The sequence below is a fragment of the Hyaena hyaena genome, unplaced genomic scaffold (assembly GCF_003009895.1).
Source record: "Hyaena hyaena isolate Hyena2069 unplaced genomic scaffold, ASM300989v1 scaffold_3, whole genome shotgun sequence".
Taxonomy (NCBI): Eukaryota; Metazoa; Chordata; class Mammalia; order Carnivora; family Hyaenidae; genus Hyaena; species Hyaena hyaena.
The window spans coordinates 3037535-3061489 of NW_024080635.1; the positions used below are offsets into that span (position 1 = coordinate 3037535).

General features: G+C 48.5%; 1 protein-coding gene and 2 non-coding genes across 16 annotated transcripts in view; all 3 read left to right on the forward strand.

Moving 5' to 3' along the window:
- Nucleotides 1-19976, forward strand: part of PUM1 (pumilio RNA binding family member 1) — a 129672-nt gene extending 109696 nt beyond the window's left edge. For 11 of the 14 annotated variants that reach the window (XM_039230303.1, XM_039230368.1, XM_039230347.1 and 8 more), the window contains 7 exons: nucleotides 69-198; nucleotides 2224-2358; nucleotides 6048-6185; nucleotides 8205-8330; nucleotides 9658-9779; nucleotides 15039-15231; nucleotides 18108-19976. In XM_039230303.1, coding sequence (XP_039086234.1) covers nucleotides 69-198; nucleotides 2224-2358; nucleotides 6048-6185; nucleotides 8205-8330; nucleotides 9658-9779; nucleotides 15039-15231; nucleotides 18108-18239 — 976 coding nt within the window. In that variant the 3' untranslated portion in view covers nucleotides 18240-19976. The remainder of the gene's footprint in view (nucleotides 1-68; nucleotides 199-2223; nucleotides 2359-6047; nucleotides 6186-8204; nucleotides 8331-9657; nucleotides 9780-15038; nucleotides 15232-18107) is intronic. The other 3 variants (XM_039230377.1, XM_039230318.1, XM_039230342.1) reach the window with 1 other exon arrangement.
- On the forward strand, nucleotides 3215-3299 carry LOC120233218. Its single transcript, XR_005528755.1, has one exon. It is a non-coding gene; the product is annotated as a small nucleolar RNA SNORD103/SNORD85 (small nucleolar RNA).
- On the forward strand, nucleotides 15974-16058 carry LOC120233222. The gene has a single exon (XR_005528758.1). It is a non-coding gene; the product is annotated as a small nucleolar RNA SNORD103/SNORD85 (small nucleolar RNA).
- Nucleotides 19977-23955: the final 3979 nt, after the last annotated feature.

Sequence of the window (23955 nt, forward strand, 5' to 3'; positions counted from 1 at the left end):
CTAATCCTTATTTTCCCCAAGTCTTCCTGAGAGGATAGGATTACCTTTTTTTTTTCTTTGTACTTCAGATTCATTCAGCTAAAACTAGAGCGAGCCACACCAGCTGAACGCCAGCTTGTCTTCAATGAAATCCTCCAGGCCGCTTACCAGCTAATGGTGGATGTATTCGGAAATTACGTCATTCAGAAGTTCTTTGAAGTAAGCCTTTGTTCTTTCTGTCCTTTGACGTTAGAGAATCTCCAGAGCATTGTGATTTCCAGTAGTTGTTTGTAGAATGGCAGTCCCATTCCAGGCCTCAAAATGAAGTGTGTGCAGTCTTTTTGAAGAGCTTTTAAATAGTTTCTCCATTGAAACGATACCGCAGCAGTATATCATTTAAAGACCCAAACAGATGTGCCAGTCTGTTGTAAAAATGTGTTTGCAGAACTGCTGTCCCTATTTAGGATCCAGCACATTATTTCTGATTGTTTCAACCCTTTCAAAACGTGTCATTTTTAAAGGAAATACTTTTTGTAGGATATTTTAGGAGGATCAAGATACAGTGTTCTAAAAAACTGAAAAAAAAATTTTTAAGTTTATTTCTGAAAGAGAGAGAGTGAGAACATGAGCAGGGGAGGGGCAGAGAGAGAGGGGGAGAGAGAATCACAAGCAGGCTCCATGTTGTCAGCACGGAGTTGGATGTGGGGCTCAAACCCATGAACTGTGAGATCATGACCTGAGCCGAAATCAGGAGTCGAACACTTAACTGACTGAGCTCTTCAGGTGCTCCAAAAACGAATTTTTGTTTTTAGAATTCCTAGAGAGTTCTCTTTGAATGTCGACTGTAGTGTTATTTTACTGTAAACTGTAGTCCTAAAGATTATTAAGCTTCTTTTTAGGTGATCCTTCAGCTTTGGTTTCTTATTTTACTTCTGTTGTTGTGAATAATGTCCACTCTTGTTACCATTATTTTTGGGAAGGATTAATGGGAGATTTTGATTAGTGTCTGTTTCCCCTACTAAACCGAAGTGTCAGAAAGGCAGGTATACTAGTATCAACAGTTTCAAGTCCTAAATCCAGAAAGGACTGAAACATTGAGAAGAAGAGTCTGGTGCAGAGTAAAATTCTGGAAGTGGACATTGCCTGCTCCGATCAAAAGAAATTTGTAAACTTTATGCATCTTGGTTTGTGCAGTTTGTATGAAGATTTTTTTTAAAAATGGCTCACAGCCTTTATCTTCCCAACTTTTCTCATAAAGGCTTAAGTTCTTTGACTCTTAATTCATTAGGGAGACACTAAGGAACCAACTTAAAAATGACTTACATTTTTGGTTTTAGAAAAGCCTTTTACTGCTCTCTGGTCACAGATCTAAAAATGTAGAGCTCTCCACTACTAGAGGTTAGTGTGCAGGTAGAGGTGGCCTAACGAGCCATGGACTACAGCTGTATGATGTGGGACAAGCCAGAGAACATTCCAGCTCGGACAGCGTCCCTGGTCCGCAGTTCCCTTGTGCGGGAAGTGAGTGGTCTGGGAAGCTCACTATATATAAAGTCTCCTCCAGTCGCATGATTATGTCGTTCAGATGAAAATAAAAGGCCAGAGATGGGAGATCATTCTAGGAAGAGTTTTAGCATTTTTTGCAGCCTGACCTCTTGCTTCTACTGGTGTGCCCCCAGACTCCGTTGCCTTGTGTAAATAGAGCATTTCAGTTCTTAGAGTGCTCTAGAACCCTAATTCAAAACAGGCTGTCCCGAGGTTAAAGTTCTAGTAGACAAAGAGGAACTTTCTCACCCATGGGCCTTGACACCTGAGTGCTGTAGCTTTGCTCCAAGAAGTGCCGCCCGCAGTTCCAGTAAATAGCGTGTCCCACGTGTGTTACTCTTCTTAGAGTAAATAAGTATAAATGCCCTGATAATTAATAGGAGTACAGATTCACTTAGCAGTGGATTAATGGCAGCTTTGAGAAATTCCAGGTTTGTTTAGCAGGTATTAGTAGTGAAACTGCTGTTGTTGGGTATGTGAGAAGCTTTTCAACATTAAAAAGGGTTCCTCACAGTCAGAGCCTGAGAACCCTTGGCTTGAAGAAACAAAGGTTTTTTGAACAAAAAGGTTTAATTCATTAATCATAGTGACAGAGCTGAAAGAGGTTATGCCAGTGGTTGATGCAGAATAATGGATGCTTTGCTTTCTCTGGTTTCTTTCCTTCTACCTAAGTAATGGTGTTCACCCACACATTGTGTCTAGTTTGGCAGCCTTGAACAGAAGCTGGCTTTGGCAGAGCGGATTCGAGGCCATGTCCTGTCATTGGCACTGCAGATGTACGGCTGCCGTGTTATCCAGAAAGCTCTTGAATTTATTCCCTCAGACCAGCAGGTAATTGTAAGTTTCCCCTTTAACTTTTCTCTTGGTGTTTGATGTTTCTCCATGGCACATGTAGTAGTGAATCCTGTACATTTGTCAGTCTTTAGTTTTCTTTCACGGTTTTTTTTTTGGTGCTTGTGGCTGCCTTTCTGTGCATGGCGAGCATGAGCTGTGTGATTAATTTTGTAAATTTACAGTAGATCAAGTGTGTTTTGTTAAGGCTGTTGGTTACAAGCACTCGTTTCATTGACCAGGCTTTAGTAGGTGTAATTTTACAGGAGGGTGTTTTGCTTGATGAGAATTAAAGCGGGTAAAATACTAGTAAGCTGTCATTGTGCTCAACTTGAAATGATCACCCCAACAAATCAAACTTAGATTATCCAGCCCACCTTCCATTTTCCTTCACTTCTTATTCATTCATTCCACCACCTTGCACCGAGCGAGTGCCTGCCCAGGGCAGCGCCTGGCCTGAGCCGGTGGCCACTCTGTGCCAGGCGCCCACACGGGGAGGACGAACACCGGTCCCTGCCCACAGAGCGCAGTGCGGGGAGAGCGGTGGGGGGCCGTGGGGGCCACGCGACAGCACGTGCCCCAGGCTTTGCGGGAGGCCAAGTCCAGGCTGAGGAGGAGCAGGGAGAAAAGGGATGGGAATCTGTAGTGCTTGGTTGCTGTGTGTGGGGACGCGACACGGAAAGCCCCAGAAGCGGCCCGTGCGTGGTGGGAGGGACAGTCGCAGGGCAGGCCCGGCCAGCAGGTGTGCGGCAGCTGTGTTTGTGCTGGGCGGTGCCATGAGCCCCGGGTGCTTCCGGTCTGAAGCCTCAGCCTTTGGGCCCTGAACTCCCTCTGCCCTTCTCAGGGAAGGTGTTGGCCTCGGCCTGGCAATGATGAGCCACTTGCCCTCGCTGAGAACGAAGTTCGGTAATGAGAATCTTTGTTATGGACTCAAGTTCTGAGCCAGGCGAGGCACCCACCGCCTCCGGTCCCCAGCACGACGCAGCACGACGAGGCGTTGCGGTGGTGTTGGCAGTGGCAGCTGAAGGCCGGGGGAGTCCAGAGCCTTCAAGTCATGAGGCTCCGAGAGAGGGTGCTCAGGCGCTGGCGAAGGCAGAGGGCCTGCTGGGAACACACGGGCCTGCGGGGTTGGAGCCTGTTCCACGCTCTGTACTGGAGACGCAGCAGCGGTAATGGGGTGTTGTATGCAAGGAATTAGAAGCAGGAACGCAGCTACTACTTGCTTTCTTCTGATGTTCAGATCATTATCAATTTTAATTTTCCCTGGGATTTTCATGGATGAAAACTTCACAAGTGAATCTTTCTTCTTAAATTTTCTCGTTTCTTTGGAACATGGACATTTCTTATTCTTTGACTGTTACACTCACTCACTAGCTCAGAGAACGCAGAAGGAGTATTACAGTCTCCCAGGTATGTCCCCCATCTTTGCCCTCATGACTGGTAAACTGTTGCTGTTGTTGTTTTGTTTTTTTGAGAAAGAGAGCGAGTGTGAGTGGGCGGGGTAGAGGCACAGGGAGAGAGGAAAGACTTCAACAGATTTTACGCTCAGCAGAGAGCCCAACACAGGGCTCAGTCTCACAGCCGTGAGAGGATCATGACAGCAGAAATCAAGCCAGGCGTTCAACCAACTGAGCCACTCAAGCAGGCACCCCTAAATTGTTGATTTTGTTTCCATCTTTTCTGATTTTACTGTTTTCTCTTTTCTGATTGGATGTTACACTGTAGTAGTTTCTCACTTCCTTTGTTCCTCCCCTTGAGTTTTTCTTTCTACCCTATATTTCTATGTATTTTTTTTCCTGGTTGGGTTTCTTTGTGAATCCTGTTCTGGACCTGGTGGGACTCTTCCTGGTGTGGGTAGTTTGCTGTTTTCTAGATGCAAGTTTATTATTTTAGGTGAAATTAACTCCTCCTCAGTGGATTTTTACCTCTTTGGCCTCCAGAAAATATATAAGGAAGCCATCTCCCATTTATTTTGGTTAAAAGTGTTCCTTGTCTTTGTATATAGCTGTCATTCTCCATTTACCATTCCCATAATTATATTTCCAGAATAAATTTTTTCCTGACAGTTGGTTAATTGCTTTAGGAACCTTTCTTGAGTCTATTGTCTTTGGCTGGTTTGGTCCCTGACATTGTAATCTTGAAATCCACCCCCACCCCCCCCAGTATAAATGGGATAACTCTTATTAGTTGCTTTGACATATTAAGCAACTCAGAGATTTGAGATCTTGTATTTGTAAACATCACCGTTTTGACTGGTTTGTAGTTCCCACCATCAATCCACGTTCCGCATGGGGGAGCGAATAGACAGAGACTGGGTAGAGCGAGGATACTGGGCAGCACATACCGGGTCGCAGCCATGCTGCAGGCGCTCAGTCCAGTGAAGATCTCAGCATCTTTCTCTGTCACCTTCACTGGCCCTCTACACACGTGCACGCATATGTGCTCACATGCTCACAGCTCCGGTGTCTGGTCTTCCCTGTACTCCCGGAGTGTCATGCACACACCCGCCTCACGCACTCACACAACGCAGTGTCTGGCCTTCTGTACTCCGTGAGAGGGCTGTCCCGCTGGCCTTCAGTCATTGGCCCTGGGGAAGGATCACATTGGAGTTGCAGACCTGTAACCAGAATTCTGGCTCCGTCACTGTCTATGGTCGTGACTATGTTACTTAGTCCCTCTTAGAGTCCCCTCCTTCTTATATGTGGGCGGAGGGTGTGTGCAGGATCATATGTAATTCACAGGTAATGACTGACCCACATTGTTTTACCACAAAGGGGCCAGATTGCTTGGGTTTGAATTTTGGCAGAGTGGGTCTGTGATCTTAACAAGTCAAATAATCTGTGCTTTGGTTTCCTCATCTGTAATAGTGTCCATTGCACAGGATCATAGGAGCATTCATGGAGTCAAAGCATGTTCAGCACTTAGAGATACGTCTAGTATACTGTGAGCTACAGATGGACTCTTCTCATTATTAATTTTTTTAATGTTAATTTATTTTTGAGAGAGAGAGAGAGAGAGACAGAGTGGGAGCAGGGAGACAGAGAGAGGGAGACACAGAATCCGAAGCAGGCTCCCAGCTCTGAGCTGTCAGATGGGGGACTTGAACCCACGAATTGCAAGGTCAAGACCTGAGCCAAAGTCAGACACTTAACCAACTGAGCCACCCAGGTGCCTCGACTCTCCTCGTTATTAATATGTACCTTACAGAGTTGTTATATTAAGAACATGATAAATTATGTGAAATTCTCTACAGATGTCTACGTTTAAAAAAAAACTCTTTTCTAGTTAGAGCACTGTTTTAAAGACAGGTTACCATTACTGGACATGTGTTGATGTGGAAAACCAGCAGTCCTCACGTGGTGCCACTGTGGTGGTGTCCCTGCACCACAGCTGTGCTGTCCCGGTGCTGTCGCAGCCTCTCTGCCCGGCGCTGCCCCGGCGCTGTCGCAGGCTCTCTGCCCGGCGCTGCCCCGGCGCTGTCGCAGGCTGTCTGCCCGGCGCTGTCCCGGCGCTGTCGCAGGCTGTCTGCCCGGCGCTGTCCCGGCGCTGTCGCAGGCTGTCTGCCTGGTGCTGTCCTGGCGCTGTCGCAGGCTCTCTGCCTGGTGCTTTGTGTTTGGTAGGAAGACTGTTGATTGTCCAGGAGTTTGCTTGCTGTGATTCTGGTGTTGCTTTCTTTCCTTGTCTTCTCTAAATAGAACGAGATGGTTCGGGAGCTCGATGGCCACGTCCTGAAGTGTGTGAAAGACCAGAATGGTAATCACGTGGTTCAGAAATGCATCGAATGCGTGCAGCCCCAGTCTTTGCAGTTCATCATCGATGCGTTTAAGGGGCAGGTAAGTGACTTAAGAAGGAAACAAGGGAAACAAGTTGGTGGGTGTTTCCATTGTGAACAGACAACAGGGTAGCATTTGTGGGGTGTCCCAAGTAGCCACCCCATCAGAGTAGCTCCTCATTTCTCCTTTTGTCCTGTGTGTGTCATAGGAGCCTCTGCTCTGTGCTCTCAGCACCAGCTTCTGAGCAGTTATTTTTATTATACCATGATTTTTCTAGAACCGCCCTTTAATTGGCTTTTGTCATTAATTTCTTTTTCCTGTAGCCTCATCCTCACAGTCTCTTAAGCTCTGAGGAACAAAGAGAGTAAAACACATCTCCTTCTTGGGTCTGTGAAATTGGTTTTTGTTATTTACAGGGAAAAAATGGTAAATACCAAGTAGATTTTCAGGTGCGGTCATGTGTACTGCTAAGCCTAGATTGAAAGTGGGATTTTAGAGTTGTTTAGGTTTGGAGGTTTGCTCAATTATAGCAATGGTGAGACTGCAGGCTTTAACTCGGGGGGCCGGGGGTGTTTGGGTTTTCTCAATTAATGAAAAAGAGTAGATCTGTTTACTTTAACATTTTACATTTATGGAAATCGGCAACAAAGAAAGTAAAAGTAAATTAAGCCACCAAATGGGAGAGAATATTTTCAAGATAAAACTGTCAAAGAATTAATAACTGGAATCAAAAGAGTACAGTACTAATTAGTGTAAAAACGGGCCAAAGGCATTAACAGACAAAAGAAACACAAATTGCCAGTCCACCTATGAAAAACGTAATTCTGTTAGTTAGTCATGAAAAGGCAAAATAAGGTCACAGAGGATAGGCCACTGTTCGCCCGCCAGTCATGGTGTCCTGGTGGTAACGTGAGATCTGATCACCACTGGTGGGGATCGATATTAGCACAGCCATTAGGAAAACAATGTGTGTCATCTCTCAGAGTTCAACATTTATGTATCCTGTGGCGTGGCTCCCCACCTAGGTGTGCACCCAAGGGAATGTCCATGTGTGGATGCTACTGAGACTATTTAGACATGTTGAAAGCAGCATTAATTCTCCTAGAAATGACTGAAGAATCTAGAGGGTTGGGCAAAAGTTAAATTAGCAAACTGAGATACTTGTCCGGCAGAAGCTTCACGGTATAGTAAGTGAATACATGAACCATGACGTTGAGTGAAATACGTTAGTCTGTTACAGACTGTGAGTTTTTAGCATTTTTATAACACCGAGCAGTCGTGCACACATACAGCTGCGTATAAACCCGCATAAAAAGCACTTGGTGCCCGGACATGTGGTCCACACCTGGGAAGTGCGAGCTGTTGCTTCTGTGCTGCTTATTCCTGTGATTACTCCTGGTGACGGAGCAGAGACGCGGGCTCCCCCAGGTCATCCCAGAATCGAGACCCAGCGGTCTGGAGCTGCAGCCCGCGTGCCTATCTTATTCCAGACCCAACAAAAGAGGGAGCTTTTCTTCCTCATTGCTGGAAAAACACCCTAATTAAATGTAGAAGATTGCAGTGTTGGTTAGATGAAAACATGTTATGATCCTAGCCCTTTCTTTTTCTGTTTTTAACCTTGTCCTTTGACACTATGGACTCTTAATTATGTTTTTATGAACAACTAATTTTCTGTTCCTTTCTAAGCTTCTTGGGAAAGCCCTTTTCAGCTCTGAGTTTTTGTACCTGTCCCTATGACACACACACACAGCCACACATGCACACACACGTGTACACACATACACATACACACCTTACTATTTGTAGAGAGAACTCAAATGTGCATATTAATAATTTGGGCTTTTGAGTCAGACTGGGGCCTAGTATCCCGGCTCTGTCAGTTACGATCCGTATGGCTGCAAGCTCATTATATAAACTTCTAGGAGCCTCAGTGTTCTCATTTGTAAGCCAAGAATAATTCTCACTCTCTCTGTCACAGTCTTTGTGAAGATTAACAGCATAATGTGTACATGAACGACACCAAAGCATTGGAAGTGGCACCTGTCAATTTTGGCTTTGTTATTTGTTCATCTGCCCTAGGTATTTGCTTTGTCCACGCATCCGTACGGCTGCCGAGTGATTCAGAGGATCCTGGAGCACTGCCTCCCCGACCAGACACTGCCCATCTTAGAGGAGCTGCACCAGCACACAGAGCAGCTTGTACAGGTAGTGGGGTTGCCGGTACAGTAACTGCAAACACCTGTGCGCTCATGCCGGCCCAGAGCTTGTGTGTTTTCTCAGCACAGGTACCCTTTCCTGAAGAGTTCATGTTCATGTGTTTAAAATGCCCATTGAAGTTTTGGGGCAAGTCTTCATGAATACCGTCCCCGTTTGTGTTTGATGAATATGGGTGATGACGAGAGTCCTGGCCTAGGAGTGAAGGGCATTGCCCGCCCGCCCCTGTCGTGGACCGGCTGGCCATGTCGCCATAGGCGGACCATTTAATCTCTCTGGGTCTTAACCTCATCATTTCAAATGAGCTGAGTGGATTAGGGAACTTCTTTTTCGCTTTGATACTTTGTTTTGCTTCTGCCACTCAACATTTCTCCCACCTCCCAGCAGCCTGTAGAATACTCTCTACCCGTAGGCTTGTTGTGCGGAAGCAGCATTTTTTTTGGTGTTTGTAGCTTGTTCTGGTGTGATGTTACAAATGCGTATTAAATACTCATTGTAGAAAAAAATTGGAGGGGGCGCCTGCGTGGCTCAGTTGGTTAGGCGTCCCTTGATCTTAGCCCAGTTCTTGATCTGAGGGTCATGAGTTCAAGCCCTGCATCGGGCTCCATGCTGGGCGCGAGAGCCTACTGAAAAAAGAAAAAAGAAAAAAAATTGGAAGTACGGAAGTAGCAACAAAACCAAAAAAAGCATCTGTAATCTACCACGTAGAAGCAAACACATTTGGTCTTTGCGTTTGTTTTTTAGAAGTATTATTTGTACACTCTTAAGTTTTTACATCTTATAAATAAATATTTTTGCCTTTGGAATTCTTATACACGTTTATTCTCTTAAAAGTGTCTTTACCTGTAGATGAATGAATACATACCTTGTATGCTTGTGATAGTGTTTAATTAGGTATTGTCTGTTTTGTTGGACAGAAACATTGTTTCCCATTTGTCTTAGAGCTAAATTTCTGTTTGAGAGAAAAATAGCTCTTTATTCCCACCTACACCCTCCCTCCTTCCCTCCTTTCCTTCCTTCCTTTTTTAAACAAGAAGAGAGGCCTACTTTTTGGTGTCTAGTACTTTTGAAGAACCCAACTAGGGTCCTTGGGCATAAATAAAGAGAAATATTCCATTGTCTGGTAATAGGTTCCTGTTTTGTAATGATAGAGAAAAATTGTCCTATCCATTTTAAAAATTCTTAAGTGTTCATTAGTATTCAGGCAAGCCCTTGTGGTGCTATAGGAAGGTAGGTAGATGTTGATTAGATATAAGGATTTAGGTAACCCACAGAACTAAGTTTTACATGAATTTTATTTCTGTTGTTTCTCAAACAGGATCAGTATGGAAATTATGTAATCCAGCATGTATTGGAGCATGGCCGTCCTGAGGATAAAAGTAAAATTGTAGCAGAAATTCGAGGCAACGTACTTGTACTGAGTCAGCACAAATTTGCAAGGTAAGTGCTTTGAATTGTACAGACTTATGGAGTATTTCAAGTCTAGGGAGACAGAATGAATTTTCATTCTTTTTTAAAAAATGTGTTTTCAAGGTATATACAACTTAAAAAGTCAAATGGTTCTGCTGTTAGAGAGTATAAAACAAAGCAGGTCCCTTAGTGGCTCTGTACTCCCCCAGTCACCCACTTTGAAATCTGGGGATTTAAATTTAAATTAAAATTTATTAAATTTAAGTTTGACTCTGGGAATCTGAAGAACTTAAATCTTGTACTTTGGTGAACTGGACATTTTATTAACTTACTTGTTCAGGATCATGCAACGTTCTTTACTCAGTTTCCTCTCTGGTGCCAGAACTGAGAGGCAGTGTTCCATGTTGATGTATAGGCAGTAGTGCTTAGAGTCTCTTTTCCAGTCTACGTATTGTGCCAGATCGAGAATAAAATGTGCTCGGTTTTCCCAGGCTGTGAAAGGTGTTTTAGGTGACTCACCATGAACAGTGGTTGGAGAAGAAATCGATGGCCCTTCCAAGGGATTAGTGGTAGGTCTTCTAAGTGGAATGTGTGTACTCCTGGCACAATACAGTCATTTGTATTCTGGGAATATTTTTCTCTGATTTTTAGGATAAATTCCAAAGCAGCTGTGACTCTACAACCTTGCTGTTTTTAAACTGTTTGTCTCTGAGTTTTGAAATTTTATAACACGGCAGCATGGAAAATAGAGAACGGAAATAAAAGCACTCCTAGACCCAGTGTCTTAGCAGCCTAACCATGTCAGGGTCTCTGAGACCTTGTATTTCCCCCCACACCCTCCCTTTTTTTTTTTTTTTTTGACATTTGCCAAGACCAGGGAAGCAGAGGCAGAATCTCTTAGAACTTTTCCTTGTGTCATTATCTGTCTTTACTTGCTATTCAGTATATTTAATTAATATCTTACCCTTAAATATAAGTATTAATATTACAGTAGACTTGTGGCCTGGTAATGTCTGAGTAGCTACTTTGGGCCCAATCCCCCCACAGATGACAAACAACTGTAAATTGTGGACAAAATGCCAGAAACCTTCCTGAAGGCATTAGCTGTTACAGTGTGGTCAAGAGCAGGAAGTTACCAGAAGAGGTTGGGGGAGGGGAGGCTTGTTGGTACTGGGAAGGAGGTAATTGCACTGGGGAAATCCCTGCCTGCCCCTTTAGATTTTTCTTTTTTCTTTTTATAAGTTTATTTATGTTGAGGCAAGGAAGGGGAGAGAGAGAGCATGTGCAAGAGAGAGAGAATTCCAAGCAGGCTCTGCGCTGTTGGTGTGGAACCTGATGTGGGGCCAAACTCACAAACTGTGAGATCAAACCATGAGATGTGAGATTGTAGCCTGAGCCATACTCAAGGGACAGATGCTTAACCAGCTGAGCCACCCAGGTGCTCCAGAGTTTTCTTTTTGTATTGAGTTGTATTGAGATATAATTGACAACATTGTGTAAGTTTGAGGTCCGCAACATCATGATGGATTTATATATCGCGGTATGATCACCACAGCATCAGCTGGCACCTGTATCATGTCACATGTATAATTATCATTAAATTTTTTTTTTAAGTTTATTTGAGAGAGAGCACACATGCGTGCGCGCACCGGCATTGGGGAGGGGCAGAGAGACAATCCCAAGCAGGCTCTGCGCAGCACACCATCATGACTCGGGGCTTGAACTCCCAAACCATGAGATCACGACCTGAGCCAAAATCCAGTCAGACCCTTAACCGACTGAGCTATGCAGCCACCCCAATTACCATTTCTTTTTTGTGTTGAGAACACTATTCAGATCTAGTCTCTTAGCAACTTTGAAATTTATAACGCAGTGTTGTTGACTATAATCAGGAAATTTCCTAGTTTTAATGGCTTTTAGTGTTGGGATAAAAAATCTCTAGTGTTCCCAGAAGGCAGGAGTTTGGGACTTGGCAGCGAGAGTGACAAAGTGACAGGGGAGAAATCCTGGAAGGGAACCAGGAAGGGGGAGGCTCACATTTAAACCTCCCAAATACCTGGGTGACTCCTGAATCACATTTGTTTGCATGGACTGAACTTGAGACAGCCCAGCTAAGGGTGAAAGAGCTGAAAGAACTGAGCTGAGATTCCTCTTGCATGGGACAAGCTTGCAGTTTGACCTCAGCCAAGTTCACTGCACTGAGAAAAGGAGTTGGGGGACTTACTGTCCTTGGAGGAACATAACAAAACTCAGTTTCTCCAGTGTATCATTCATTATGTCTAGACAACAGGAAAATGTGCCATTGGCCTATAATCAAGAAAAAAGAAAAAGTAGAAAAAGAAGGAAAAAAGCTTCAGTTCCAGACCACCCTGATATTAGGGTTAGCAGAGAAAGATTATAAAGCAGCTATTTCCATTATAGTCAAAGATGTAAAGGAAAGTATGGTTGTAATGAATGAATGAAAAGATATGTTAGTAGTGAAGTAGAAGCTTTATTATAAAAACAAAATGGAAATTCTAGAATAGGAAAATAAATCATCTGACATACAATTCACTGTGTGGCTTTAATATCAGCAATATCTTTAATAGAAGAAAAGAGCTGATACACTTGGGAATAGATCAATAATAACAAAACAGTAAAATAGACTTTCCAACATTTTTGAGGGTGACCCAGAATAAAAAGTAAAATTTTCATTGACTTTGCAGGCACAGGCACATGCATACCCGTGTAACTGAAACTGTGTTGTCCATGATGAATTTTTTTTTTTAAATGTTTTATTTATTTCTGAGAGAGAGAGAGACAGCGTGAGCAGGGGAGGGGCAGAGAGAGAGGGAGATACAGAATCTGAAACAGGCTCCAGGCTCTGAGCTGTCAGCATAGAGCCTGATGTGGGGCTCTAACCCAACTGTGAGATCATGACCTGAGCCGAAGTCGGACGCTTAACCGACTGAGCCACCCAGGCGCCCCTGTCCATGATGAATTCTGGTATTTAATGTTCTGTTTCATTAAAAAGAAAAGAAGAAGAAGAAGCTGGTCCCAAATCACTAAGTTGATGTCCCCACCCAAAAATGGGAACACTAGCATAGACTTCAAAGACTGCGGCACCATGGGTCAGGGATTAGGGGAGAAGCCAAGCGGGATCCCAGGGTGGTAACTGAGTGACCTGCCTGCTTCCTTGGAAGACGGGTCATTGTTGAGGATTGGGTCATGTGCCCAGATGAGGGAGTGTCTGTCCTGTCCTCAGTCCAGTTTGGAAGTTCTGTTCTAACCCTGACCGATTGGTCATGGGAAGAGGCCTGGAGTGGATGGAAGTAAAATCCGACCAAGCTGTCCTGACAAGTGATGAATTCTTTGCCTGTAGATCATGACTGACTTTGTGCTCTCTGAGGCAGCTCAGTAATATCTTAGCTCCCTTCTCTGCCACAGAGGAGCCAGTGGTTATTAGGAGATTCACTTCCATGGGGCCACAGATTTAGCTCACACTCGATAGTGCTGTATGCCAGTTGTATGTTTGGTGCTGTAGAAGGCAGGTTGCGAAAGCAGGTTTTCTATGGGGCCGTGTCAGAAGGAGAGGCTCTTGTCTTAACTAGACTCAATCGAGTAGCTCATCAGACTTGATCTACACTGCGCATCTTAAGAAATGTCCAGTACGATGCTAGTTCTTGACATTTTAGTTTGAGAATGTTTTTTTCTAAATAGAAGCATGTATATAAATAAGCTCTGTGTTCCACATGCAAGGCCACTGAGAGCTCCATGGAGCAGCACCCTCTTGTGGTGTAAAAACTTGTGGAGCAGGGGATTGTTCTGGTGACAGTTACCTGACTGCTGAGATAGCCACAGGACTGGCCTTTGGAAGGAGTAAGACACAGAGTACCTGCTTTAAGGTGCCCCTTGCAGTCAGCATACATGTCCTTTTTCAATCCCTGAAGGCAAAAGTAAGACAAATGAGTGAAGTTTTAGGGGAGAGCATGTGTTGCTTCGGTTGATAAAGAATGTTTAATGGAGCCATTTGCCTGGCTGGTGAGTTGCCGGAGAAAGTAATTGCTTCCAGACTATTAGAAATTCCCAAGCAGAGGCTAAGTGGCCATCTTTCAGGATTGTCACAAAAAAGCCCCCCCCCCTTTTTTTAATATACTTTATGTGTGTATGTATTTTTTGAGGGGGGCATACAAGTGAGCGAAGGGCAGAGAGAAGTGGGGCTCACCCGACGCAGGGCTCATGTTCACCCAAAGCGGGGCTCGAGCTCACCTGAGGTAGGACGTCAACTCACGACCATGAGATCATGACCTGAGCCAGTCAGGTGCTTAACAGCTGAGCCGCCTATGCATCCAAGAGCTTTCTGCATTAGCTAGGTCTGGTCTCTTAAGTTCCTTCTCTTTCTGAGTGTTCTGTGGCCCAGAGCAGCTCTTTCCCCGGTCATGGCCTGTTTGCAAAGCCTTCACCTGCCCACTGACCCACCAGATGTCCTTTTTGCCAGGTATTGGCTCCTGCAATCCACATACAAACAGTGTATGTGCTTTGACATCACACAACTTCCTCATACCCACAAAGCCACAAGATACAAAGTAGTGTAGAGTTTTAAAAACAAATGTTAGTGACCGAATCAGTCACTCCTCGATGGTAAATACCCATTAGCACACCCGCATGTAATTTAATCACCCTCTCGGCCCCTCTGGACTTAATGTAGCCACAGTCTTGTTTTCCTTTCCCAAGATGATGTGTTTCTGAAGTGTTCAGAAATGCTGGCAGACCTGAAGGTGGTTCTGGTCCCTAGACTCGTAAGAGGCACCCCGAGGTCGTTGAGTGAGTGCCATGGTCCCTCCTCATACACTCCTGACCCATGTCTGCAGGGCCTCTCTCTCCAGTGCCACGCTTTGTGGTTGGCACCCGAGATCCAGACGACATGTAAGGCTAGTTCTTGACCTTAGTAACAGTCAGAAAAGGAGAATTCATTGATTTTGGTTATGTGTTGAATTGTGATAATCAGCAAGTTCGGCTTTTGGCTAGTCACGTGAACCTTATGTGGGAGTCCCTTCACTCGCCTGGGCCTGTTACCCCTCACCCTGTTGGAGGGTGGGGTCTCGTATTCACCCAAGACCTGGTCTCGGCCGTGGTTCACGTCGGAGGCCACAGATGGCAAAGGCGGCTCGGAGGCCAGGTGGCTGATGAGTTAATCTTCAAGAATGTCAGGCTCTCCTTCGCTGCTGACTGAGGTCAGGGCAGAGGCCAGATGGGCATAGTCTAACGAGGCTCGTTCTAAGAGCGCCGTCCGGGCCTGTCTCGTTACAGCAACGTGGTGGAGAAGTGTGTCACTCACGCCTCCCGCACGGAGCGCGCTGTGCTGATCGACGAGGTGTGCACCATGAACGATGGTCCCCACAGTGCCTTATACACCATGATGAAGGACCAGTATGCCAACTACGTGGTCCAGAAGATGATTGACGTGGCGGAGCCCGCCCAGCGGAAGATCGTCATGCACAAGGTAGGCCGGCCAGGCCAGGCATGCCGAGAAGACGCACACGGCCTGCGCTGCTTGGCGCTCTGCTCTGAGGTGCCCACGAAGGTGGGCGTCTTGCTGCCCACTCTCCCCATGGCTCCTAGCTCACTGGTGTGAAAGAGCCCTAACTCCATCTGCGGCGGGGGGGGGGTTCCCGTAGGGGGGGGTCCCGCCCTGGTCCGCAGGCCGTGCTCCTGCTCTAACACCAGCTTCGCAGCCCAGCCTACCAACCTGATTGTCTTACTTCCTTTTCTCCCTCTTTCCTCTCATTCATTCCACCACCTTGCACCGAGCGAGTGCCTGCCCAGGGCAGCGCCTGGCCTGAGCCGGTGGCCACTCTGTGCCAGGCGCCCACACGGGGAGGACGAACACCGGTCCCTGCCCACAGAGCGCAGTGCGGGGAGAGCGGTGGGGGGCCGTGGGGGCCACGCGACAGCACGTGCCCCAGGCTTTGCGGGAGGCCAAGTCCAGGCTGAGGAGGAGCAGGGAGAAAAGGGATGGGAATCTGTAGTGCTTGGTTGCTGTGTGTGGGGACGCGACACGGAAAGCCCCAGAAGCGGCCTGTGCGTGGTGGGAGGGACAGTCGCAGGGCAGGCCCGGCCAGCAGGTGTGCGGCAGCTGTGTTTGTGCTGGGCGGTGCCATGAGCCCCGGGTGCTTCCGGTCTGAAGCCTCAGCCTTTGGGCCCTGAACTCCCTCTGCCCTTCTCGGGGAAGGTGTTGGCCTCGGCCTGGCAATGATGAGCCACTTGCCCTCGCTGAGAACGAAGTTCGGTAATGAGAATCTTTGTTATGGACTCAAGTTCTGAGCCAGGCGAGGCACCCACCGCCTCCGGTCCCCAGCACGACGCAGCACGACGAGGCGTTGCGGTGGTGTTGGCAGTGGCAGCTGAAGGCTGGGGGAGTCCAGAGCCTTCAAGTCGTGAGGCTCCGAGAGAGGGTGCTCAGGCGCTGGCGAAGGCAGAGGGCCTGCTGGGGACACATGGAAGTTAGAAGCATGTCCATTCATTCATTCACTTGACAAATACTCGGGTGCGTGCCTACAGTGAGCCCCCCTTTGGCAGGGCTCCCGGGTTTGCATCCAGTGGTACCGTGCACAGAGGTCCGCGCTGGTGCTGGGGAAGCGCCGGGGAGGGCTGTGCCACGGTGCGGCAGGGTCTTTTCCTAATGTGAAGGTACTGAGAAAGCTCCCCGAGAGAGTGACCCTCCCCAGGCAAAGGGAACCTGGCAGAGCAGGGGACAGAGGGGGTATCTGAAGAAGTAAAGCGAGCTCAGGAGAGCAGGCGTATGGCTGTGGGGTCACGTTGACGTTTCCCATGACTGTCCCGGCTGATGAGTGACTTAGAGGAGGGAGGCAGTAGGAGAGGCGACAGTGAGGAGGCTGGGTAGGAGGCGGCGGCTGTGGGAGTGAGGCCGGGAGCGTGGCAGCTGGCCACCTGGGGGAGGCTAGAGAGGAAGAGTCATGCCGGAAGCCCCGGCACCGGGTCCCACAGCGCCCACTGAGGCCAAGGAGCAGGCCCATCACCTCCCTCCTGCCCCCAAGTCAGGGGAAAGGTGGAGTCTGACAGTAGCGCACCTGCGTGTGGACGACGCACAGGGAGGCCGGGCCTCCCTGGCAGCTGGGCCTACCGGCCAGTCCCAGCGTCAGGATGCAGGGAAGAACTGTGTCATTCATGTCTCTTAAAGGAGAGCCATCAAAAAGCAAGGGGGTCCTGAACCTCACGTTCTGATGACAAAAACAGCAGTGTGTCTGTGGTCCTCACTACACCCCAGATGAAAGCGTAGCACTGTCACAGTCCTTTCTCCAGAGGAGTGGAGGCGAATGGCGTGGGTCCCACACTCAGGATCGAGCTGGGACTGTGATGGTCCCCACGCGGGCTGCAGGTGAGGGCGCCAGAGCTGCTGTGCCCGCATCCTGCAGTGCAGAAGCACTTTCCAGAGCCACGCGACACTTCCTTGGCTAGGCAGACAGAAGTCGTGGCCTACGTGGAGCCCTCGAGGTAGAGACTGTCCATCTCCCCGAAGGTGGGCGCCCGGTGTGCCTGAGTGTGCAGGGGCACATCGGGACGGGGAGCAGCCTGGCGAGCACCGCCCTTCACCGTGCCTGTGGCACCGGTGGCAAAGCCAGCGATTGTAAGACCACGCACCCCGTGCCGTAGCCAGGGTTGTGGAAAGGTCCACGGGCTCCCCGCGAGGAAGCACCTCTCGTGTCAGGGATGGAAACAGACGAGAAGAGAATGAGCCGAACCTGGGTGCTGCGAGAGGTGGGGGGCAAGCCTGGCGCCATGGGCAGTGCTGGGGGTGCAGAGAGGGGAGGGGTCCCCGCTGCAAGACCAAACACTTGTGCCTCATTAGCCATTTGACTTTGGCCGTGTGACTCCACCCCTGTGAATGGGGATAATCGCACCTGCCTCCTGAGGCTTAAATGAACGGTGCCTGCCGACACGAGTCATGGCTCTTGTCGCTAGTTTTCTATGATCCTTGGTGAACTGGAGGCAGGATCAGGTGATGAGCTCAGCGTTCATGGTGCCCAGAGAGAAACTCTCTGCCCAGGGGAGCCCAGGCGCCTTGAGTGGGGCCGAGAGGCCAAAAGCAGTCTCAGGTGGCGCTGTGCAGGGGCACTGTGGTCGTCAGGCGGGCTGCCCGTGCTCTGTGCCCTGGCCCAGAAGTGGTCTGTGGCCAGCCCCCTCCAGAGCCCTCATGTCCTGTGTCATTGCTCATCACCTCAGCCCTAGAATTATGGCACTTTGACGGAGCCAGGGGCAGGTGCCGCCTTGTGGGCACGCGTGAGCATCTGGGTGCCTGGGAGCACAGCGTCAGCCCGCCCAGTCGGTTTGCACTAACACAGACTGCTTCCTCCCCAGATCCGGCCCCACATCGCAACTCTCCGCAAGTACACGTACGGCAAGCACATCCTGGCCAAGCTGGAGAAGTACTACATGAAGAATGGCGTCGACCTAGGGCCCATCTGTGGCCCCCCAAATGGTATTATCTGAGGCAGTGTCACCCCGTCCCCTCGTTCCACTGACCTCACCGGCCCACTGGCGGATCCAACCAGCAACCAGAAACGTTCCAGTAAAGAAGCTGAGGCGGGCACATGGCTGCTCCAGGGTCACCCGCTCCTCCAGAGAAAGGAATCAAATCCACAAGTGGAAAAGCCTTTGTAAATTTGTTTAATTTTATTACGCATAACATGTACTAATTATTTTTTTTAATTGACTAATTGCCCTGTTGTTTTACTGGTGTATAGGATACTTGTACATAGGTAACCAGTGTACATGGGAGGCCACATATTTTGTTCAATGTTGTATCTATAGTAGACGTGTGGAAACTTTCAGGGTGGTTGGTTTAACAAAAAAAGTCAAAAAAAAAAAAAGAAAAAAAGGTTTTTAATCCATTTTGCCTTGCCGGCAAGTTTTGCAAATAGCTCTTCCCCACCTCCTCATTTTAGTAAAAAACAAAAACAAAAACAAAAAAACCTGAGAAATTTGAATTTTGTTAAATGACCCCAAACTGGCATTTAACACTGTTTATAAAACATATATATATATACATATATATATATATATAAAATGACAATTGTTTTAGAGTTGCTGAAGCCTCAGTTTATGACATTAAGTTTATGAAACTTGGAAAAATTGCCTTTTTTGGAGACTATTATGCTGAAGAAGATGTGCAACGTGTTTTGGGAGGGGGAGACGTGAGCTCCTAGGAGGCCCCTCAAGGCCGGGCGGGTGGATTTGTTTACTGCCTACTGGATGTTTTTCTGTTAACATTGAAAGGCAAAATCAATTGATTATTTAGCATGAGAAAAAAAAAATCCAACTCTGCTTTTGGTCTTGCTTCTATAAATATAGAGTGTATACTCAGTGTAGACTTTGCATATATACAAATTTGTAGTATTTTCTTGTTTTGATGTCTAATCTGTATCTATAATGTACCCTAGTAGTCGAACATACTTTTGATTGTACAATTGTACATTTGTATACCTGTAATGTAAATGTGGAGAAGTTTGAATCAACATAAACACGTTTTTTTGGTAAGAAAAGAGGATTCGCCAGCCCCGTGCACTCAGTGTATATTCACACGTTTTATGGTCGTAGCACATAGTGTTGTATATTGTAAATTGTAATTTCAACCAGAAGTAAATTTTTTTTCTTTTGAAGGAATAAATGTTCTTTATACAGCCTAGTTAAATGTTTAAAAAGGAAAAAAAAAATAGCTTGGTTTTATTTGTCACCTAGTCCCACAGTAGCAAGATCCTTTCTAAATGTTATTCAAGATGATTCAGTTCACACTAGTGTTTTTTTTTTAATCCTAAAAAAGTAACGTTTTGCTTATTTTGTGACAGTCATGAGGACGTGCAAAGTTCAGCCCTGCCCCGGCTTTCCTCACAATCAGAGCCCCCCTCACCTTGTAAAGTGTGAATTGCCCTTCCTTTTTGTACAGAAGATGAACTGTATTTTGCATTTTGTCTACTTGTAAGTGAATGTAACATACTGTCAATTTTCCTTGTTTGAATATAGACTTGTAACACTACACGGTGTACATTTCCAGAGCCTTGTGTATATTTCCAATGAACTTTTTTGCAAGCACACTTGTAACCATATGTGTATAATTAACAAACCTGTGTATGCTTATGCCTGGGCAACTATTTTTTGTAACTCTTGTGTAGATTGTCTCTAAACAATGTGTGATCTTTATTTTGAAAAATACAGAACTTTGGAATCTGAGTTTATGTTTGTTTTCAATCCCCACCCCCACCCCCACCCTCACCCCCTTAGCATTAGGGCCCCGGGGCAGCCCTTGTTTTGTTTCTGTTTGCCAGACGGTGGGGGCTGCAGCGGCGGAATAGGGCCCCAGGTGGCAAAGCCGTAGCCCTCGAGTCCATTTTGACCCAAAGATGTTGGGTTTGGCCTGCCGCGTGCTTTCATAATTGAGACCTGACACGTCCGTCCTGATTCCCAGCTTCTCTTGAAAACTGGCTCCCCGGGCCCGGGGGTCTGCCTTCCGACGCGAGGAGCGACCTCCAACAGCCTGCGCCCCGCGGTGTGGCCCAGGCACGGGACCCTCATCTGCTGTCTCAGGCCTTGGCGGCGGTGTGCGCCGCAGGGCTGGATCGGAACTCAGTCCGTCAGGAACGACTCCTGGCTACGGTGCACGTTGGGGCATCGAATTGTGCGAGGCAGGCGGCAGCTGAGGCATCTGGGCTGCTGTCCGGCTGTCCCGCCTCTGCTCCCAGGGTCCCCGCCCCGTTCTCCGGGCTGTCCCTGCCCCCGTACAGCCTGCCCATGCTCACGTGCCCAGGCCGGCCCAGGAGCCGGGCTTGCTCATCTTGCTTGTCCCCCCCTGACCGGGGACCCCTCCCGGCTTTCCGGACAGGAGGCTGTAGCTCATGGAGGTGGCCGCCACCTGTGTCAGAGGTGCCCTCCTTTCACCAGCCTTCGCTGCCACTGAGACCGGCCGGTGCCGGCAACTAGGGGGTAGCTCAGCCCGGGGCCAGGTGGGAGCCTGCACTACCTCATGTCTGCAAGTGGGGTCCCAGGCTGCTGGCAGAAGAAAACTGCACGACCCCTTCCCGAAGGTAAGGGACCGTCACTAGCAGGCTCTGCGGTCCCGGGAATAAAGGGAAGGAAGGGAAGCCGAGCTACGGTGGGTTTTGAGTCCAGGACCTGGTCGTGCATCAGTGGCTGAAATCGGGGCCTTCCCGGAGCTTCTCCCACTGATGGTGCTCAGCTCCCCCGCCCCCGCCCCCCCATCCCAGACCACGCTTTAGAGGCACTGCCAACTGTCTGTGTGTGTGTGACTCTGAATGTCCTGGTTCCGGAACCCAAACAGACCCGAGTTCAAGTCTGGGTCCCTCCACTCACTGTGCACGTGGGGTTCCTTCATTGTTCACCAAATGCCTCCCTGGGAATCGGAGGTGGTGGTAAGTTCTTTGTGAAGTGGTTCCCGCTTCGTGGCTCAGAAAGTCAGGACTATTGAGTGGGTGTGGTTTTACCAGCCCCTCGTGGAGTCAGTGTACAAAGCGGCCTGGTGGGGGGTGTGGGTTTCTCCCACTTGCCCACCATCTTTGTGACCCGAGGCCAGTAACGTCATCTGTTTGCACCCCTGCCCCCACCCGGCTTCCTCTTCTAGAAGATTGGAGGAGGGGCTCCTGGGTGGCTCAGTCAGTTAAGCCTCATACTCCTGATCTCTCAGGTCAGTCTTTGAGTTTGAGCCCCGTGCGGGACCCTGTGCTGTTGGTGCAGAGCCTGCTCGGATTCTCTCTTTTTCCTGCCCCTACCCCGCTTGGATGATCACTCTCTCTCTCTCAAATAAATAACTTAAAAAAAAAAAACAAAATTGGGGCGCCTGGGTGGCTCGGTCGGTTAAGCGTCCAACTACGGCTCAGGGCATGATCTCATGGTTCGTGGGTTCGAGCCCCACATCAGGCTCTGTGCTGACGGCTCAGAGCCTGGAGCCTGTTTCAGATTCTGTGTGTCCCTCTCTCTCTGCCCCTCCCTTGTTCACACACACTGTCTCTCTCAAAAATAAATACAAACATTAAAAAAATAAAAAGAACAACCCCCCCTAAAAATTACTTAAAAAGCTCTTATTAAAAAAAAATAAAAGATTGGGGCGCCTGGGTGGCTTAGTCGGTTGAGCGTCCGGCTTTCGCTTAGGTCATGATCTCGCGGTTCGTGGGTTCGGGCCCCACGTCGGGCTCTGTGCTCCGACTGCCAGCTCGGAGCCTGGAGCCTGTTTCAGTCTGTGACTCCCTCTCTCTCTGACCCTCCCCTGCTCACGCTGTCTCTCTCTCTCTCCTGGAAATTAAAAAAAAAAATTGTTTAAAAAAAATAAAAAAATAAAATAAAAGATTGTAGGAGCACCCAGAGATGTGTCAACCAGAGCTGTTGAGGAACACATGTCCGGTGCCTGACACATACCAGGCAGCCACTCCCCTAATGCTGGGTGTCGTCCTTCCCACCTGGACTGTGTGTCCTCTGTACTCTCCCCGTCTTCCTCTTAGCGTTCAGTGAGGCGCTCTGCCTTGGTGTTTCGCAGCGCTGGCAAAGCCACGTCCCAGGCTGCAAGTGTGATCGCCCCCCCCCCCCCCCCCCAGCACCTCTTTGCAAGCCTGTGTCTCTCAGGCCTGGGGAGGCGTTTCAGGAAGTCAGACAAACACGAGGTTCAATCCCAACTGAGGCCAAAGTTGCTTGTGCGAAAGGAGGGAGCTAACAGAAGCTATGTCAAAGGTTGGTTGGGAGGATTCAGTGAAACGATGTAGTTTAGCATCGTGCTCAGCACGTTGGTATAATTTTTTCTTACCCCTAACCCCTCTCATCCAGCGTCTGTGCTCAGGTTTGAGCGAAGCCAGCAACCCTTGTGTGTCATGTGAAGGAGTTTACGTAATAAGGCCATTTGCTGTGAACCAGCTCCGTCTGCACCAGAGATGGTTTTTTCGTTCCTCACACCGGTCCTGACAGCAACGCGTTTGGACAGGTCCAGGATCTGATGCAAGTCCCCTTGGATCCGACCAATCCGGGCCCGAGGGTACTTCCTTGGGCCTGGGGCAGACCCCTCCCTCTGCAGGACCTGAGTTTCAATCCTGGGCTCAGCCTTCACCTCCTCGTTTGGCTGCCTCCCCATTTCTGCTCAAGGATGCGATGGCCCTGGGCTGCCAGCAGTCAGACGTCTGTGATCCTGGGTTCTCTTCCGGAGTCCCTCCAACGGGGTTTATAATAATGAGCTTTTTACCTAGTCGCAGTGCTTTATAGGTCACAGAGCCTGTTCATATTCGCGATTCCCCGATCCTCCTGAAAGCCTTGGAGGGGAAGGTTGGGTAGACCTTTAGCAGCCCATTACACAGATGAGTTTGAGACCCCAGCCACACAACGAATGAGTCAATAACCAAATAAGGCTTTTACCTGAAGTTTCCTGACCCCAAGTCCAGGGCTCTCTCCATGCCTCCTTGCTCATGCCACCTTCCATGAGCCCCAGGAATAGCTGTCTTCTGTCAGAGTTGGGTTTCAGAAGCACCCGTGGGTGACGCACTGGAGAGGGAAGGAAAACCTGGGACTTCATGTAGTTACCAGCTGTAGCCACATGAGGGTGCTGCTGCCTAAAGAAAGCATTATAGGGGCCAAAGAGCTCCCCACTCCAAGGTCAGGGCTGAGATGGTCTCTCCTGGCCGGTGGGCCTCAGGAGCGGAGTATCACCCAGGGACCAGAGCTCTGGCATCCGCCCTAAGGTCAAGCATCCCCTCTTCTTCCCTCCATCTTCAGCTTCTCCTGGCTTTGGGCTAGTCCCTCACTCTGGCTTGGGACGGCAGGGTATGGTCACACGAATCTGACCCACTGTCCCCAGCTTTGCGTTGACTCCCAGGGATGTGTCTGCCAAGTCCCTGACTTCTCTGAGCCAACAGTCACTGGAGTGGTAAGCCAGCCCGGCCACCCTCACGGGCATATGGTATGAGGTCAGATGGCTGGGGACGAGGAGGGCAGCCCCATGCCTCTGGTAATGTGACCCAAGGCCCTGGCACCTTGCTAGGGAACCATATCCCTGCCTTAGGCACCAACCTTTCAGACCTCTAAGACTTTTCATGGCCTGTGGGTGCTTCAAATCCCAGCTCCACTGGCCCTCTGTCGTCTGTGAATCTTTTTCCTCCCTTTCCTCATCTGGAAAATGGGGATAATAGTGGCCCTCCTTCGAAGCTGGGGCACATGGGAA